Genomic DNA, 19,992 nt, shown 5'->3' on the forward strand with positions numbered 1-19,992 from the left:
GTGTGCCAGTTGCACTGGTGGGATTGCCTTTTGGAAGTTTATCAGGTTGCAGTCTAATGTATGTACACTTCTCTGGGTGTATGTTTTCAATTAAAAAGCTTACTTTAGTGAAAAAATTTTCATAATAAAACTTAAAAAAATTAGCTTGAAGACTTACAAATTACAGCTACACTGGTTTTCTGAGAGAAGAACTACTATCCACTGTTTTTGGAAATTAAAAAAAAATTTAAATACAGCAACAGCCTTTTTATCTGGGTTATTTATTATGGGTTAAAAGGGAAAAGAGTAACAAGGAAATACAAGAGAATCATATGTTAACACAAAAACTTGCCCATGAGTGTTCTTAGCAGTATTGTTCATAATAGCCAAAAAGAGGAAGCAAGTTAAATGCCCATCACTTGATGAGTCAGTTAACACAATGTAATCTGTCCATTCAGTGGAATATTCAGTTCAGTTCAGTTCAGTCGCTAAGCCGTGTCTGACTCTTTGCGACCCCATGAATTGCAGCACGCCAGGCCTCCCGGTCCATCACCAACTCCCAGAGTTCACTCAAACTCAGGTCCATTGAGTCGGTGATGCCATCCAGCCATCTCATCCTCTGTCGGCCCTTTCTCCTCCTGACCCCAATCCCTCCCAGCATCAGGGTCTTTTCCAGTGAGTCAACTCTTCACATGAGGTGGCCAAAGGACTGGAGTTTCAGCTTTAGCATCGTTCTTTCCAAAGAAATCCCAGGGCTGATCTTCAGAATGGACTGGTTGGATTTCCTTGCAGTCCAACGGACTCTCAAGAGTCCTCTCCAACACCACAGTTCAAATGCATCAATTCTTCGGCACTCAGCCTTCTTCACAGTCCAACTTGCACATCCATACATGACCACTGGAAAAACCATAGCCTTGACTGGACGGACCTTTGTTGGCAATTAGGCCATAAAAAGGAATGATGTACTGACACATGCTCCAGTATAGAGTGAACCTTGAAAATATGCTCAGTGAAGGAAGCAAGTCACATTTCCTTTATGAGAAAATTCCAGAATAAGCAAGTCCATAGGCATAAAGTATACTAGTGGTTGCCAAGGAGAATGAGAAGGGGAATGACAGAAAACAGATGTGGGATTCTTTTCAGTGTGATAAAAATTGGGGGATGGTTGTACATCCTTATGAATATACTAAAAAACACCAAACTATAAACTATAAAACCGTGAATTTTATGGTGTGTGAGTTATAACTGTTAAGAAAAGCTATATAAAGTGATCCCTTAAAAAATTTTGACCCACCACCTTTCCCAGCATTCTAAATCAACATGTTTAACAAGTTCACAAGTAAGCATATTTTCTCCTAGGGTGCCAAATCTCCTACCTCCGATGTGTAGGCTTTTACATTGTCTTGTTCTTTTGAGTTCTTGGTGTTCTATTTCCATGGGCAATCCATAAGTTTTTAAATTCTGAAATCATCTAGCTAAAAGTTGGAAGGAAGGGTTATAAGTGGCCTGGCTGTCAACAATCCAAATCTGTGAAAGTTTCTCTCAAGGCTCCTTCAAACTTTCTTCAGCCTGTTTCTAGGGGTTTCGGTGGTTCTAAACAACTTTTTAGGTTAGTTTCTTGGCTTTTTGTTTCCTTACTATCCATGTCGGTGATGTAAATTTTGGATCTTGTCTCTTTGTACCTTACTGACTTATTCTTTTGAAGTTTTAGAGTGACTTCCCCACCTCCCAACCTTGCCCTGATAGATGGCAAACCTGCTTATTGCTTCTCTAGGGTCCTTCTTGGAGAAGGCAATGGCACCGTACTGCAGTACTCTTGCCTGGAAAATCCCATGGACAGAGGAGCCTGGTAGGCTGCAGTCCATGGGGTCGCTAAGGGTTGGACAAGACTGAGCGACTTCACTTTCACTTTTCACTTTCATGCATTGGAGAAGGAAATGGCAACCCACTCCAGTGTTCTTGCCTGGAGAATCCCAGGAATGAGGGAGCCTGGTGGGCTGCCGTCTATGGGGTCGCACAGAGTCGGGCACGACTGTAGCGACTTAGCAGCAGCAGCAGGGTTCTTCTGGCCTCTGATCAAGGAGCACTTGACTCTGGGGTTTTATGCAGGTTTCTACCTGCTTACAAGCTTGAGTTATGATGGCCCACCGGCTGCAGTCGTGTTCTCATGTGTTCATTACAAGAACCTGAGCTTGCTCCCCATAGGCCTCAGCTCCCTGTCATCAGTTTTCCCTTATATTGGTGGCTTTAACTCACCTTTTCTCTGGAAGCTGCAATTTTTCAATCTTTCTAGTTTAGCTGGGTATCAAGACCTTTTTTATTTTCATATTTTATCTGCATTTTTATGTGCTTGTAGTGGCAGGTAGTGGGGGTGACTGATAACATCAGGTCAGTCCATATTGCTGTCAGACCTCCTCCTCAAAGATTTTAAGCTCATGTCTGTCATAGTGCAGTGCAATAAACTCTATGTCTCATTTACTCTCAAGGCAAGGATATCCCGTGATGGGATCTTAGAAGTACAACTAGAGCAGTCATTCAGATGTTTGAAAAATTGTATTTGCAATAGGTCTACAAGGAGATATAAAACTTTTATGCTGGGTGAAAATTAGTTAAGATCTTTACCCTACTATAGCCCATTTGATGAGAATGAATTTCGTTTCTGAATTTAAAATTTTTTTGAAAAATGAAAGGAATACAGAAAAATTGTAAAAATATAACTGAGCTTTCATATACTCTTCAGCTTGGTTCACATACAGTTCTCTCTTGGCCGCACTGCTTTACTTTTCTCTGTCAGTGTCACACAGTGTATAACAGAGTAACACACAATTTCTTTTTTCCCCTGGATTCTTGAGAAAAGTTACTTTAGAGTAACTTTTAGAGTAAGAACATGACCAAAGTGTAATTGTATCAAATTCAAGAAATTTAATATTGATGCAATGCCTTTAGTAGTATATAGTCAGTATTCAAATGTTGCCGAATAGTTTTCATACTGTCCATTATAGCAAGTTTAAAAAAAAGTCCTGGATCAAGGATTGCGTTTAGTTGTCATACCTCTTGTATTGCCTTTATTCTATAATAGTTCTTCAGACTTTTTCTCACGTTAAGATTGACAGTTTTTGAAGAGTAAAAGCGCCTTATTGTGTACAAGTTCTTGTCTTGCAATATAAGCTCATCTGGTTGCTTCCTTGTGGTTAGGTGTGGGTTATACAACTGACTAGAAAAGTCCATAAGTGTCATGTCGTTCTCACTACATCACATCAAGAGAATGTAATGTCAGTTTTTCAGTTGTTGGTATGTTTCTCTGATTACTTTATTAAGATTGTGTTCACTGATGACTCTGTAATTAATAGTCATCCACATGAAGACTGTTAATATACCATTTGCCAACAAACACATTTTCATGCCATGAATTTATCATCCCCTGGTGATTTGCTTGAACCAGTTAGTCCTGCAGTGGTTGCAAAATGGGTGATTTTTCTAATAATTTTTATTTCTTATACATTTACTAATTGGCAGTTTACAGGGAAGAAGTATCTTTTTGCCCCCATTTATTATAGAATTGCCTCTGAAACCAGTATTGGAGAAAATATGAAAATTCTTGCTATATAATAATGACTATGGGAAGAAAAGCTTATCTCTGCTCTTTCACAATGTTAGTTGAAGAAGCAAATGTAAAATTGTCAGTTTTAATTTCGGTGTTCCCCATACTTACATACTGCATGAGAAACATGAGTTTAAAAACACTTGATGGTAGAGAGTGTTATTTAAATACTTATCAATCTTGAAAATGTTTGTGCTAAGTGTTTGTCAGCAAAAAAAATTTTTTTTGTTAAAGGCAAAAGTATCCTGTTATCTCTGTAATAGTTTTGAAGTTACTATTCTGTAGAGAATTATGACTAGAAATAGGCATTAAAGAAATGTGAAAGCAGTATTGATAATATGCCAGGAGATGTTACTCAAAACAATGGAATTTACTTCATAACATTCATCCGTAAATCAAGGAAACTTTAACTCTTTAATATTAGAGTGGTTCAGTATATAAATTTGTTTAAAAAGAAAAAAAGCTAAAGTTGTCTAAGAGAATTAGAAGATAAGCTACAGGGGCTTCCCTGGTGGTCCAGTGGTTAAGAATCCAGCTGCCAGTGCAGGGGACCTGGTTCGATCCCTGGTCTGAGAAGATCCCCTATGTTGCGAATCAGCTAAGCCCCTGAGCCACAACTGCTGAGCCTGCTCTCTAGAGCCCACGAGCCACAGCTACTGAGCCCACGTGCTGCACCTACTGAAGCCCTCGTGCGCAGAGCCTGTGCTCTGCAGTAAGGGGAGCCATCACAGTGAAAAGCCTGTACACCGAAGTGAAGAGTAGCCCCTGCTCACTGCAACTAGAAAAAGCCCATGTGCAAACACTAAGACCCAGGACAGTCAAAAAATCAAATAAATAAATCTTTTTTAAAAAGAAGAAGCTACAGAATGGGAGAGAATATTTGCAAAAGACATATCTTTTAAGATAACAATGAGTTACCATCTCACACCTATTCAGTTCAGTTCAGTCTCTCAGTCATGTCCGACTCTTTGCGACCCCATGAATCGCAGCACGCCAGGCCTCCCTGTCCATCACCAACTCCTGGAGTTTACTCAAACTCATGTCCATTGAGTTGGTGATGCCATCCAGCCATCTCATCCTCTGTCAGCCCCTTCTCCTCCTGCCCCCAATCCCTCCCAGCATCAGGGTCTTTTCCAATGAGTCAGCTCTTCGCGTGAGGTGGCCAAAGTACTGGAGTTTCAGCTTTAGCATCAGTCCTTCCAATGAACACCCAGGACTGGTCTCCTGTAGAATGGACTGGTTGGATCTCCTTGCAGTCCAAGGGACTCAAGAGTCTTCTCCAACACCACAGTTCAAAAGCACCAATTCTTCGGCACTCAGCTTTCTTCACAGTCCAGCTTTCACATCCATACATGACCACTGGAAAAACTATAGCCTTGACTAGATGGACCTTTGTTGACAAAGTAGTGTCTCTGCTTTTCAATATGCTATCTAGTTTAGTCATAACTTTCCTTCCAAGGAGTAAGCGTCTTTTAATTTCATGGCTGCAGTCACCATCTCCAGTGATTTTGGAGCCCCAAAAAATAAAGTCTGCCACTGTTTCCACTGTTTCCCCATCTTATTTCCCATGAAGTGATGGGACCAGACGCCATGATCTTCGTTTTCTGAATGTTGAGCTTTAAGCCAACTTTTTCACTCTCCTCTTTCACTTTCATCAAGAGGCTTTTTAGTTCCTCTTTGCTTTCTGCCATAAGGGTGGTGTCATCTGCATATCTGAGGTTATTGATATTTCTCCTGGCAATCTTGATCCCAGCTTGTGCTTCTTCCAGCCCAGTGTTTTTCATGACGTACTCTGCATATAAGTTAAACAGAGTAACAATATACAGCCTTGACATACTGCTTTTCCTATTAGAATGACCAAAATCCAAAAACACTGACAGCACCAAATGCTGGAGAGATCATGGAGCAATAGGAATTCTCTCTGCTGGTTGGAATGCAAAATGGTTTAGCCACTTTGGAAGACCATTTGATGGTTTCTTACAAAATAAACATACTCTTACCATATTATCCAACAGTTGCATGCCCATTCCTTACTGAAAGGAGTTGAAAACTTGTTTTCAGCAGGAGATTGGGGGCTTCTTTGGAGAAATTCTTCTTTGGAGAAATTCCCTCAGAGGGAAAATATATTGTAACAATTTTTCTGTTTGTAGGTCCCTCAACTAGAGTCATGGGTCTTGACTGTGTTAGGACTCCCCACTCGTACCTGTCATGTTGTGATTCCTCCTTTCTGTATTTAGTTGTGGAAGATCTTTTCTGGTAGGTTCTGGTCTTTTTCCTCAATAATTATTCTACAAATAATTGTAATTTTGGTGCTCATGAGAGGAGGTGAGCTCAGTCTTCCTACTCCAGTACCTTAGTGTTAGTCGCTCAGTTGTGCCCGACTCTGCGATCCCATGGACTGCAGCCCACCAGGCTCCTCTGTCCATGAGATTTTCCAGGCAAGGATACTGGAGTGGGTTGCCATTTCCTCCAGGGGATCTTCCCAACCCAGGGATCGAACCCTGGTCTCCTGCACTGCAGGCAGATTTTTTACCGACTGAGCTAGAAGGGAAGGCCTTAGGACCTCCCAAAGGCCAGTTTTCTGACATTAGGGAAGAACGGCACTTAGAGGGTTTAGAGTGGGCTCTAACTGCTTCTTCTGGGACTTTCAATCCTGTTTTCACCCCCGTCTGCCACCCTACTTTAGGAGCTATCTGGTGACTAATTCCTTAGCCTTTCTCAGGTTATTTGGTTCAGATGAACTTTCTTTGCTTAGGGTTTCTCCTGCTGCTGGCTTGGATATCAGCTATGCTTGGCTTATTCAGTTATCTGTTTGTCCTACTTTCCTGGACTTTGATGCTGTTATCTCTTGTCTGTGTGTATGCTTTTTAAGTTCCTCACTCTTTGTTTTTTAGAAGTGAGTAGAACAAAATAGAAACATCGAAACCTTTATCCTTAACCAGTCTGTTTGCCTCTCCCCAGTATTTTGTTGACATCTTTCATTGTTATTTCTTCTTTTGGCTTTATTTATAGCTTTTGCATTTCTGTACTTTCAATTCAGGATTGGTAAAATAGTGAGATGAATGGTTTCTATCTGTTTATTTTAAAGATTTATTATTTATAAAACATTTATTTCAAATGCTAAAATTAGCATTTCAGTGTGAACGTAAGTAAAAGATCTGGAAAACTTGTCTACCCAGATAAGTGTGCTTTTCCCTTAGCTGATTATATCATTTACAGTTAAGCCATGTTGTAGAATCTCTGTCTAGTATTTGGATGTTGGTGCTTATCTACATCCATTGCATAACAGTGGGAACTTTATTTATTTAATGGCATCTTTGTGTGTATGTTAAAATACAAGTCACCTAAAATTTACCGTCTTAACCATTAGTGAGTGTGCAGTTCAGCAGTGTTAAATATGTTTACACTGTTGTTCATCCTTCTCTGCTGTACATCCTCATAACATTTCATCTTGTGAAGCAAAGTTGATCTACTACACAGTAACTCCCCATTCTGTCTTCCCCCAGCTCCTAGAAACCACCATTATACTTTCTGTCTCTGCAGTTTTGACTTTTAAGTACTTCATATCCATGGAATCCTACAATATTTGTCTTTTTGTGACTGACTGATTTCACTTAGCATGGTGTTCTCAAGGTTCATAATATTTCATTGTACGTATATACCACATTTTGCTTATCCATTATATTTTCAGGTAATTATTTAAAGACATTAGTATGGTACAAGTCTGCACCTGTTCTAAACACCATGGGAAGCTGACAGAGTTATTGGTTGTAACAAACTTCTGTTAATGAAATGAAGATGATATATAGAGAATGTTGCTAAATTGAAGTTGTTAATCAAGGTCCAGTTAATAGTTTTTGTTATCTATTGAATGTCTTAAGCCTTAATTAAATGAGGTATTTGCAAGTCTGGGAAAATAGGTGTTGGTGAAGCTTGAAGGGACAGCAGTATTTGTAGGAGCTTTATGATTCATAAAGGACTTCCCTGGTGGCTCAGACGGTAAAGCTGCTGCCTGCAGTGCGGGAGACCCAGGTTCAATCCCTGGGTCGGGAACATTTCCTGGAGAAGGAAATGGTAACCCACTCCAGTATTCTTGCCTGGGAAATCCCATGGACGGAGAAGCCTGGTAGGCTACAGGCCATGGTGTCGCAAAGAGTTGGACACGACTGAGTGACTTCACTTTCACTTTGTGATTCATAAGTATACTTTTGACCTATTTAACGCATTTCAGGAAAGGTGACACCTGATAAATTTAATCAAATATATGTGGGTGGGAACCACATAGAACTTCTTGTAAATATCCAAAATTATACATAGTAATTCGGTTATATCCCTAAGGTGAAAAAAAATTTAACAAAGAAGATATTGAGTAAATCTGATGAATTTACTTTTTCAGCATATTAACAAGAAAGGGAAAAGAAATTTGAATGTTTACAGAAGAGTTTGCTACATAATTGAGAGACTAGACTTAAGAGGCAAAATGACCTTGACTTAAACTGAGTGGTAACCTGAAAGCCTTCCCCTTTGTGGATCACAGTCTTGTCATGGCATAGGGGCTTGTGTAACTCAATGAAGCTATGAGACATGCCATGCAAAGCCAACACTCAAGACAGACGAGTCATAGTGAAGGGGTCTGACAAAAGGTGGAGGAGGAAATGGCAACCCACTCCAGTATCCTTGCCTTGAGACCCCGTTAACATTATGAAAAGGCACAAAGATATGACACCACAAGATGAGCCCCCTAGGTCAGAAGGTGTCCAGTATGCTACTGGGGAAGAGTGGCGGGCAATTGCTTAAAGCTCTAGTAAGAATGAGGTGGCTGGGCCAAAGCAGAAACGTCACTCAGTCGTGGATGTGTCTGGTAGTGAAAGTAAAGTCCGATGCTATGAAGAACAGTATCGCATAGGAACCTGGAATGTTAGGTCCATGAATCAAGGTAAATTGGACATAGTCAAGCAGGAGATGGCAAGACTGAACATCAATATCTTAGGAATCAGTGAACTAAAATGGTCGACAATGGGTAAATTTAATTTAGATGACCATTATATCTACTATTGTGGGCAAGAATCCCTTAGAAGAAATGGAGTAGCCCTCACAGTCAACAAGAGTCCACAGTACTCTTTGATGAACAATGTCCACAAACAACAAAAGAATCCAAAGTACTTGGGTACACTCTGAAAAACTACAAAGTGATCTTGGTTCATTTCCAAATGATTCAACATCATAGTAATCGAGGTCTGTGCCCCAACCACTGATGCAAAAAAAGTTGAAATTTACCGGTTCTATGAAGACCTACAAGACCTTCTAGAACTAACATGAAAAAAAGATGTCCTTTTCATCATAAGGAATTGGAATGCAGAAGTAGGAAGTCAGGAGATACCTGGAGTAACTGGCAAGTTTGGCCTTGGAGTACAAAATAAAGCAGGGTAAAGGCTAACAGAGTTTTGTCAAGAGAACACGGTGGTCAAAGGAGACACCCTTTCAACAACTGAAGAGATGATTCTACACTTGGACATCACCAGATGGTCAATACCAAAATCAGATTGATTATGTTCTTTATAGATGAAGAGGGGAAAGCTCTATACAGTCAAGAAAAGCAAGACTGTGAGCTGATTGTGGCTCAGATCATGAGTTCCTTATTGCAAAGTTCAGGCTTAAATTGAAGAAAGTAGGGGAAACCATTAGGCCATTCAGGTATGATCAAAATCAAATCCCTTGTGATTATACAATGGAGGTGATTTATAGATGCAAAGGATTAGATCTGTTAGACAGAGTGCCTAAGGAACTGTGGACAGAGGTTCATAACATTGTACAGGAGGCAGTGACCAAAACCGTCCCAAAGAAAAAGAAATGCAAGGAGGCAAAGTGGTTGTCTGAGGAGGCTTTACATATATTAGATTGGTACAAAAGTAACTACAGTTTCAGACCATGAATTTTAAATCATTATAACTAGGCTCAAACACATACTTATTAATCAAAATAGGAACCATTACAATCAGCACATTTTTGCTAATAAGTTTGTTCACTTCTATAGCGTAAAAATATGTGCTTTAGGATTCGACGAACTTTTCGAAAGCATTTCCTACCTCCTGCTGGTTATGGAAGTATTTTCCCTGCAAAAAGTTGTTGAGATACTTGAAGAAGTCGTAATCAGTTGGCAAGAGGTCAAGTGAATATGGCGGATGAGGTAAAACTGCATAGCCCAATTCGCTCAACTTTTGAAGTCTTGGTTGCGCAACGTGCGGTTGGGTGTTGTCTCGCAGAAGAATAGGGCCCCTTCTGTTGACCAGCACTGGGTGCAGGTGTTGCTGTTTTGGGGGCACCTCATTGATTTGCTGAGCATATATCTCAGATGTAATGGTTTTTCTGGGATTCAGAAAGCTGTAGTGGATCAGACAGACAGCAGACCACCAAACAGTGGCCATAACTGTTTTGGTGCAAGTTCGGCCTTGGAAAGTGCTTCGGAGTTTATCAGTCCATCCACTGAGCTGGTCATCGCTGGTTGCCGTATAAAATCCGCTTTTTGTCACACGTCATAATCTGATCAAGAAATTGTTGTTGCATAGAATAAGAGAAGACGACACTTCAAAACAATAGTTTTTGTTTTTGTTTTTGTTTTCAGTCAAGTCATGAGGCACCACTTATCGAGCTTTTTCACCTTTCCAGTTTGCTTCAAATGCCAAATGACTATAGAATGGTCAATGTCGAGTTCTTCAGCAACTTCTCGTGTAGTTGTCAGAGGATCAGCTTCAACAGTTGCCCTCAGTTGGTCGTTGTCAACGTCCAGTGGCCAGCCACTACACTCCTCATCTTCAAGGCTCTCATCTCTTTTGCAAAATTTCTTGAACCACCACTGCACTCTATGTCCCTTAGCAATTCCTGGGCCAAATGTGTTGCTGATGTTGTGAGTTGTCTCTGTTGCTTTACTACCCATTTTTAACTTGAATAAAAAAGTCACTCAAATTTGCTTTTTGTCTATAACATCATTTCTATAATCTAAAATAAACATAAATACAAGTAATGTCATTAGCAAAAACATATAAAGCAAGAAATGAGCATTATAATGATGTATAACATAGCCACCTTTATTTAAAAATATATTTCAGTATCAAATGGAAAATTTCAACAATGCAAAACCGAAATTACTTTTGCCACCAACCTAATAGGAAAAAAGAAGCAGAAGGCAAGGGACAAAGGAAAAGATAAAACCAACTGAATGCTGAGTTCCAGAGAATAGTAAGGAGAGATAAGATGGCCTTCTTCAATGAACAGTGCAAAGAGAGGAAAACAATAGAATGGAAAAGACTAGAGATCTCTTCAAGAAAATTGAAGATATCTAGGGAAGATTTCCTGCAAGGATGGTCATGATAAAGGACAGAAATGGTGTGGACCTAGCAGAACCAGAAGAAGTTAAGAAGAGGTGGCAAGAATACACAGGGGAACTATACGAAAAAGATCTTAATGACCTGGGTAACCATGGTGGTGTGGTCACTCACCTAGAGCTGGACATCCTGGAGCATGGAGTCAAGTGGGCCTTAGGAAGGATTACTACAAACAAAGCTAGTGGAGGTGATGGAATTCCAGCTGAGCTACTTAAAGTCATAAAAGATGATGCTGTTAAAGTGCGGCCTTCAGTATGTTAGCAAATTTGGAAAATTCACCAGTGGCCACGGGACCGGAAAAGGTCAGTGTTCATTCCATTCCCAAAGACAGGCAATGCCAAAGGATATTCAGACTACTATACAGTTGCACTCATTTCACATGCTTGCAAGATTGTGCTCAAAATCCTTCAAGCTATGTTTCAGTTCACTTCAGTTGTGTCTGGCTCTTTGCAGCCCCACGGACTGCAGCATGCCAGGCTTCCCTGTCCATCACCAACTCCCAGAGCTTGCTCAAACACATGTGCATTGAGTTGATGATGCCATCCAACCATCTCATCCTCTGTCATCCCCTTCCCCTCCTGCATTCAGTCTTTCCCAGCATCAGGGTCTTTTCCCAATGAGTCAGTTCTTTGCATCAGGTGGCCAAAGTATTGGAGTTTCAGCTTCATCATCAGTCTTTCCAATGAATATTCAGGATTGATTTCCTTTAGGATTGACTGGTTGCTCTCCTTGCAGTCAAGTGATTCTCAAGAGTCTTCTCCAACACCACAGTACAAAAGCATCAATTCTTCGGTGCTGAGCTTTTGTTATGGTCCAACTCTGATTACTGAAAAAACCATAGCTTAGACTAGACAGACCTTTGTCAGCAAAGTAATGTTTCTGCTTTTTAATATGCTGTCTAGGTTGGTCACAGCTTTTCTTTCAAGGAGTAAACATCTTTTAATTTCATGGCTGCAGTCACTATCTGCAGTGATTTTGGAGCCCAAGAAGATAAAGTCTGTCACTGTTTCCATTGTTTCCCCGTCTGTTTGCCATGAAGTGATGGGACCAGGTGCCATGACCTTCATTTTTTTAATGTTGAGTTTTAAGCAACGTTTTTCACTCTCCTCTTTCACTTTCATCAAGAAGCTCTTCAGTTCCTCTTTGCTTTCTGCCGTAAGGGTGGTGTCTGCATTTCTGAGGTGGTTAATATTTCTCCCAGCAATCTTGATTCCAGCTTGTGCTTCCTCCAGCCCAGCATTTCACACAGTGTACTCTGCATATAAGTTAAATAAGCAGAGCGACAATATACAGCCTTGACATACTCCTTTCCCAATTTTGAACCAGTCTGTTGTTCCATGTCCATTGCTAACTGTTGCTTCTTGACGTGTATACAGATTTATCAGGTTTCGGCAGTAGGTGAACTGAGAACTTTCAGGTGTATAAGTTGGGTTTAAAAGGCAGAGGAACCAGAGATCAAATTGCCACTATTCATTGGATCATGGAGAAAGCAAGGGAATTCCAGAAAAACACCAGAAAATTCTTAAAAAGATGGGAATACCAGACCACCTTACCTGTCTCCTGAGAAATCTGTATGCAGGTCAAGAAGCAACAGTTAGAACTGGACATGGAACAATGGACTGGTTCAAACTTGGGAAAGAAGTATGATGAGGCTGTATGTTGTCACCCTGCTTGTTTAACTTACATGCGGTGTACATTGTGTGAAATGCTGGTCTGGATGAATCACAAGCTGAAATCAAGATTGCTAGGAGAAATATCAGCAACCTCAGATACGCACATGATATCACTCTAATGGCAGAAAGTGAAGAGAAACTAAGGAGCCTCTTGGTAAGGATGAAAGAGTGAAAAAGCTGGCTTGAAACTCAACATTAAAACACTAAGGTCATGGCATCTGGTCCCATCACTTTATGGCAAATAGAAAGGGAAAAAGTGGAAACCCTGACAGATTTTCTTTTCTTGGGCTCCACAGTAACTGTGGACAGTGACTACAGTCATGAAATTAAAAGACACTTGCTCCTTGGAAGGAAAACTATGACAAACCTAGGTACTGTATTAAAAAGCAGAGATATCACTTCACTGACAAAAGTCCATATAGTCAGAACTATGGTTTTTCCGTTAGTCATGTATGGATGTGATAGTTGGATCATAAAGAAGGTTGAGTGCTGAATAATGGATGCTTTCGAATTGTGGTTATGGAGAAGACTCTAGAGAGTCCCTTGGACTACGAGAAGATCAAACCAGTCAATCCTAAAGAAAATTAACCCTGAGTATTCATTGGAAGGACTGATGCTGAATCTCCAATACCTTAGCCACCTGTTTTGAAGAGCCAACTCATTGGAAAAAGACCCTGATGCTAGGAAGGATTGAAAGCAACAGGAGAAGGGGCAGCAGAGGCTGAGATGGTTGGATGGCTTCTCTGACTCAATGGACAGGAGTTTGAGCCAACTCCGGGAGATGGTGAAGGACAGGGAAGCCTTTTGTGCTGCAGCCCATGGGATTGCAAAGAGTAGGATATGACTTAGTTACTGAACAACAGCAACAAACCTACAAGCCCTACTTTGGTTTAGTCCTCTAGAAGCTGATGTATTTTCTTAGGTTTCCCAGGTGGCACTAGTGGTAAAGAACCCGCCTGCCAATGTAGGAGACTAAGAGACAGATTTGATCCCTGGGTCAGGAACATCCCCTGGAGAGGGCATGGCAACCCACTCCAGTATTCTTTCCTGGAGAATCCCGTGGACAGAGGAGCCTGGCGGAATATGATCCATAGAGTCACAAAGAGTCAGACAAGACTGAAGCGACTTAGAGCGTATTTTTCTTAAAACCTGTCTCATCGGGGGTCTTAATGTAGATAGTCATTTTGGCAGTCATTTCATGTTGGTAACAATGACTAACATCGGTACTTGTCTGTAAAGAAAAGAAAGTCAAAAAAAGAGAAAGAAAGAAAAAAGTCAAATACATGCCTTGTCAGCCAAGAAGAAGACCCTCTCTAGCCTCTTGGTGTCAGAATTCCAACATGCTTGCCCCCAAGGTGGAGAAAGCTATATGAAGTTAATAGTGGGTTGATAGAAATTTTAGTGTCCCCAAAATGGTCTCCTTTTAAGAAAGGCAACATGTCAATCACTTGATGCTTCCTTTCTCAGTTTTATTTCTCAATTAATAAATTGCATTTGTGTATATAAACTGTCTCCTATAACTGAAGTCCCCCTAGACCTTGACTGAACTAATAAAATTTGTTTCTTTTGAGCATGTACATCCAAGCACTAGACCCTGGGCCAGGATGATCATTTTTTTGCTACTTTTAGTGACCAACATCTTTCCTGAAAGTGCCCGCAGGCTTCCAGTTACCTTTCAAAAATCACTTCCCTGTTTTCGCTACTGATTTTGCATGTGGTATCTTAAAGGTCAGACTGAGGAGTCTGGCCAAAATTCTGGCACATAGGAGCAATATGACAACATAATGCTTTATTAGCCTAACCATTCAGTGGTTTACCTGAGGTTTACCATATAATCTAGAAGGTTGGGGAAGAAACTTTTCCTGTACCCTCTTAGGTTCAGTAGGTTGGTGTGTGCAAATTAAACTAACAAACAAGATTAGCAAGAGAAAAGATAGAGTTTATTAAAGCCTGCAAAATTTATACCACAGGAATGCTCAATGATAAATAGTTCAAAGAAGTAGTAAAATTTTGGAATTTCTATGCCTAACTTAGTAGAAGAAAGAGAGGGGGAAAAAGGCTTTTATAGGAAGAACAAACAAGTTTCTTTAGGAAACACAAATGTTGAGGAGAACAAATGGGAGGTAAGAAAGTTGGTGATAATATTTCCTTGTGTGGGTGCAAATGGTCTTTCCATCTTTTTCATGACCATGAAACTCCCCCAGATGGGGCATTTATATTAGGTTTACTCTTGGTCTCTCTCCTGGCAGTAGATGCCAACCTGAAATGAGAATTTATGGCAGTCCTCATTTCTTAGAAGTTGCTGCTTTTAGTCAGATAAGGGAAGCGCTGAAAAGGTTTTCTACATCTGTTGAATCTCAAATGTCTTTAGCTTAAAATAATCTTTATGCCAAAGTAGCATATTTTAGAATGGCATAGCCTGATCCTCTTCAAAGGTAAAGTGAGATCTGGTATCTCTTCCAGGTAAGAAATGAGGCTTGAATTAAGGTGGTTATCTATGGAAATGAAAATGCCGCAAATATAAAGGATTTTATATAAGCAAAAGTTTGAAGGATTTAGTAATTGGTTAGCATAGTAAAGAGCAGGAAGAAAAGTTCAACTGTGGGTCTCTCTTTAATGTTTGTACCAAATTTCCCTTTATAATCCTGGGAGCACTCAGAGAAGGAATTTTGCAAGAGCAAAGCAAAGGCAAACCACCTATTGTTTATTGTAGAGGATGAATTAACATCCTTGATATCTACGCCTAAGGAGACAATAAGTGCTGGTGTCTTTCTGTGGAGACAGCCCCCCCCCCTTTAATTCTAGTTATTGGATAATCCTTTTAGTGCTTCCAGTGGTACAAAAAGTCTCAAGAGTCATGCCATTGTAGCGTTTGCATCGGTAGATTCTCTGATAGTAGGAACACGTCCCCACTTGAGGGGCAGCACAGTCCTCCAGCACTGTGCTTACCTCAGGTCTGTAGCTGGGTTGCTTCAGGGCCTTGAGCTGTTTAAAGCTTTAAAAGATCTTTTTATTTTTACTTTAATATTTGTTTAAGTGGGTAAAAGGCCTGAATTAGCACTTTGTAAAAGAGGAGGATATCCAAATGTCTAACAAACACATGAAAAAAAGTGCCAGTAGGGGAAAGGCAGTCATAATTTAGGCATTAAATTAAATGCAGTCATTCAATGCAGATTAAATGAGATACCACCACACTTCTACCAGGATGGCTAAGATGAAAGAACCAGCAGTTCCAAGGGGTGCTATAACTGTGGATCCACAGGAGCCCAGTGCATTTGTGGTGGTGACATAAATTGGTACAAACCCTGGAAAACTTTGGCAGTGATTGTCAAAGCTAAACACAGGCATACCTTGGATGTATTGTGGGTTGGTTCCAGATCACTGTGATAAAATGAATTATATGAATTTTTTTGGTTTCCGTGTACATATAAAAGTTGTGTTTAAACTATAAAGAGTAAAATCGCATTATGTCTTTAAAACACAACATGCAGGACTTCCCTGGGAGCCCAGTGACCCCAGTGCAGGGGCACGGGTTAATCCCTGGTTGGGGAACTAAGATCCCACATGCCCCACAGTATGGCCTTAGAAAAAGAACAACAACAAATGTACAAAACTTCATTTAATAATACTTCAGGGCTCCCCTGGTGGCTCACTGGTAAAGAATATACCTGTAAGTGCAGGAGACACGTGTTCAGTCCTTGATGCGGGAAGACCCCACAGGCTGCAGAGTGACTAAGCCCGTGAGCTACAGCTGTTGAGCCTGTGCTCTCGAGCCTGGGAGCTGCAACTCCTGAGCCCACGTGCTGCAACTGCTGGAGCCTGTACTGCCCAGAGCCTGTCCTCCGCAACGAGAGAAGCCCTCACACCGCAACTAGAGAGCAGCCCCCTCTTTGCTGCAACTAGAGAAAAGCCCATAAACAACAAAGACCCAGCACGGCCGGAAAAAAGAATGTTGCTAAAAAATGATGCTAACCATCACCTGAGCCTTTTGCTGGTGGAAGTTTCGAAATATTTCAAGAATTACTGAAATATGACACCAAGGCACAAAATAAAATGGCACTGATAGACTTGTTCAACACAAGGTTGACACAAACCTTCAATTTGTTTAAAAAGGGGGAAGCCGCATCTGTGAAGCACAGTGAAGTGAGGTGCAGTTAAACAAGGTATGCCTGCTGACCCAAACTCGGCACTCCCGGCTTTACGTCTGACCCCAGCGAGGGTTTTTATTCACCAGAAATGGCATGCAAGAGTATAACAGCTGAAAGCGAGAGACAACCCAGATGTTCATCAGCAGAATTCATAGATGGTGATATATTCATAACATGGAGTGCTACATAGCAATGCAAAAGAATAAACTGCTGCATGCAGCGTCATGAATGAGTCTTACTGAATACAGGAAGCTACACAACAGAAGAGTTAATACTATTTGATTCCATTTATAAGAAATTCAAAACAGACAAAGCTAATCTATGGTGATAGAGGTTAGAATAATGATTACTTCTCTGTGGGTTTATTGACCAAGGGGACACAAGAGGAGCCTCTGGCTTATAGGTGTTCTACAACTCCATCTGGGTTGTCATCGTATGAGTGTTCACATATGAAATATTTATTGAGCTGTACACCTAAGATTTGTGCATTTCACTGATGTAAGTTCGCACCTCAATAAAGAATCTTATTTCTTATATATCGCTCAGTCGTGTCCAACTCTTTGCGACCCGTGGACTTTAGCCCACCAAGCTCCTCCGTCATGGGATTCTCCAGGCAAGAATACTGGAGTGGGTTGCCATTTCCTTCTCCAGGGGATCTTCCCGACCCAGGGATCAAACCCAGGTCTCGCACATTGCAGGCAGATGCTTTAACCTCTGCACCACCCAACTTGTACTCATGATTTCCCGTTTCAACTCTATCCTTTTCTCTTTTTTTTAATTTATTTTTTTTAATTTTTTAATTTTTATTTTTACTTTATTTTACTTTACAATACTGTATTGGTTTTGCTATACATTGACATGAATCCACCATGGGTGTACATGCGTTCTATCCTTTTCTTAAAACTAGCTTTCCCTCTCACTCTCTTTTTTGTTAACTGAAACCCGCTTAAACTTTTTACACTCAGTCCTTAAATCCTGTCAGGTCTTCCTTTAAAATACCTCCCATCCATATTTCCAAATCATGTCTCTATTAGACTTTTAGCCCTGACCACAAGCCTGAATTATTGCCAAGGACCTAATTGATTTCCCTGCTCTGCATACCCAAAACTATTCTACAATGTGCCAGCGGTGCTATCTTTCTAAGGCACCATTTGGATTGCGTTGCTTTCTCTTCTCAAAAGCCTCTAGGGTACTCCCCTTTCTGGCACCAGTCTTTAGCACTGTATTTGAGACTCTCGTGGTCTGGCCTAAACCAGCCATACCCAATCGCTGGAAAATTGGAGTACTTAATAGTTCCAAACCCATTTTTCTCCTGTGGCTTATATGCCTTTGTTCATACTCTTCTCTCCCCTAAATGCTTTCTTCTTCATACCAGCCCCTTCTCATCCTACCCCCACCCTACTCCCACCCAAAATTAAATTGATTTAGTGGTCTTTTGAAGGGCTTCCCAGGTGGCACTAGCGGTAAGGAACCCGCCTGCCAATACAGGAGGCATAAGAGATGCGGGTTTGATCCCTGGATTGGTTGAAGGAATGTTAACTTATTTTATGTTTTAATGAAGTTTTTGCCTCATTAAAACTTAGTCTTCAGTATGCTGGGTAATAAAACTTTTTTAATGAATAAGTTTAAAAGCTCAAAGTTCCATATTCAGGTAAAATGGCTTGTCTCATCTTTTTTCTAGGTCTATAGATTTAGCTCTTTGTGTGGAGTTTATTTTCCTCAAAAGATAGTATCTTCTGTTCTTCATGTTGGTGTCTTTAGTCGAGGGGAGGGGAGGTTTTACCTCCTACATGACTATTCATAAGCTAGTAGACAATGCCATCTCTGTATGCTTTGTTGTAGCAATCCCTTTTAAAACACAGTCACATTATTCAACACTTTTTTTTTTTCCTGTTTTAGATTCCTATAGGCAATGGAAACTGATCTTAATTCCCAGGACAGAAAGGACCTGGACAAGTTCATTAAGTTTTTTGCCCTCAAGGTAATATATCCGTTCTTTTGAGCCTGGAACTGTTCGAAATAACTTCCATGCTTCTCCCTTTTTGGAAATACAGCATAACAGCTTGCAGCTTGCCCATTTTAAGGGATACTTCTGTCTGTTGTAAACCAAACTGTGAAATTTGGGGGCGGTACTGGGGGTGTAACTAAAAAGCTTCCAATTTTCCAAAGCTACTTGTTAAAAAAAATAACTTTTTTTTTTGCAAGCCTGTTTGCAGAAATGTCAAACTTATTATGCCAGGTTATTGGCACAGTGTGTTCCCTTGGGGTGAGAACAAAGACTGGACTAGAATGGACAGCAGTTGGTACATCTTTCCCTAAGCATTAGCTACCTCTGAAATCCCTCACTTTCCGCTTATTGTCCCCTTCTGTGTAAATGAAAAATTAAAACTGAATTTTGAGTGCTATAGAAGGCATCTTTCCCTAAATCTAAAAATCATTTCCACCTCTGTCTCTCCTTCCTCTCAACCATTGCTATGTAAGAACAAGCCATGCAGTAGATTCTGGCTGTAAAATTAGCCGGAAGACTTTTGCCATATGGGCCAAGTCATATGAATAATTGTGGATTCCTTGGTTTAAATCTACTATGATTACATAAGTGTATGGCAGTGAATATTTAAACCTACGATTGGACTTGTTTCTTTATGAAAGTCAGAGCCACCGTGTGCAGCTTTCCTTCTGCCATGTGAGTATATTATAGATTACAAGCCTCAGACTTTGATTTCTCTTAATTGGTTGACAGTAGGTCCTCAGGAATATTTACAGTATTATTTTTGTGCCATTTTTTTTCTGTTCTTGATGGTTTTAAATCTTACCCTTTCCTGAAGTATAGGTATGATCATTGGCACCTTTTTAACCCTGCATTGAGAGGGTTTTAATCTTGATTAGGAGCCAAATCGGTTTGTTGAAACTTTTCACCTTTGATTTTTTTGTTTGGTTGGTTTTTTTTTTAGACTGTCCAAGTGATCGTCCAGGCTCGACTGGGAGAGAAGATTTGTACTCGTTCGTCTTCTTCCCCAACGGGTTCAGACTGGGTAAAATTCCTATTCTTTGCTGAGAGATATACTATGGTGTTTCTCACAAGGAATTATGGTGTAGTAATAATAATATTTCTAGTATTACTAAGTCATAACATTAAAATGCCTAATTCCATTTGACCCATTCACTCGGAAAATATGTTCTTCATTGAATGTTAGTCCTGGATATTTTTT

The 19,992-nt window shown here is 40.4% G+C and overlaps 1 protein-coding gene across 4 annotated transcripts in view; it reads left to right on the forward strand.

Annotated features, from left to right (window-relative positions):
* ATG13 (autophagy related 13) overlaps positions 1-19,992 on the forward strand; it is a 47,298-nt gene that overhangs the window by 5,878 nt on the left and 21,428 nt on the right. For all 4 annotated transcript variants that reach the window (XM_068989320.1, XM_068989321.1, XM_068989322.1 and 1 more), the window contains 2 exons: positions 18,683-18,764; positions 19,735-19,815. In XM_068989320.1, coding sequence (XP_068845421.1) covers positions 18,696-18,764; positions 19,735-19,815 — 150 coding nt within the window. In that variant the 5' untranslated portion in view covers positions 18,683-18,695. The remainder of the gene's footprint in view (positions 1-18,682; positions 18,765-19,734; positions 19,816-19,992) is intronic.

The sequence above is a fragment of the Capricornis sumatraensis genome, chromosome 16, assembly GCF_032405125.1.
Source record: "Capricornis sumatraensis isolate serow.1 chromosome 16, serow.2, whole genome shotgun sequence".
In the NCBI taxonomy this organism is placed as follows: domain Eukaryota; kingdom Metazoa; phylum Chordata; class Mammalia; order Artiodactyla; family Bovidae; genus Capricornis; species Capricornis sumatraensis.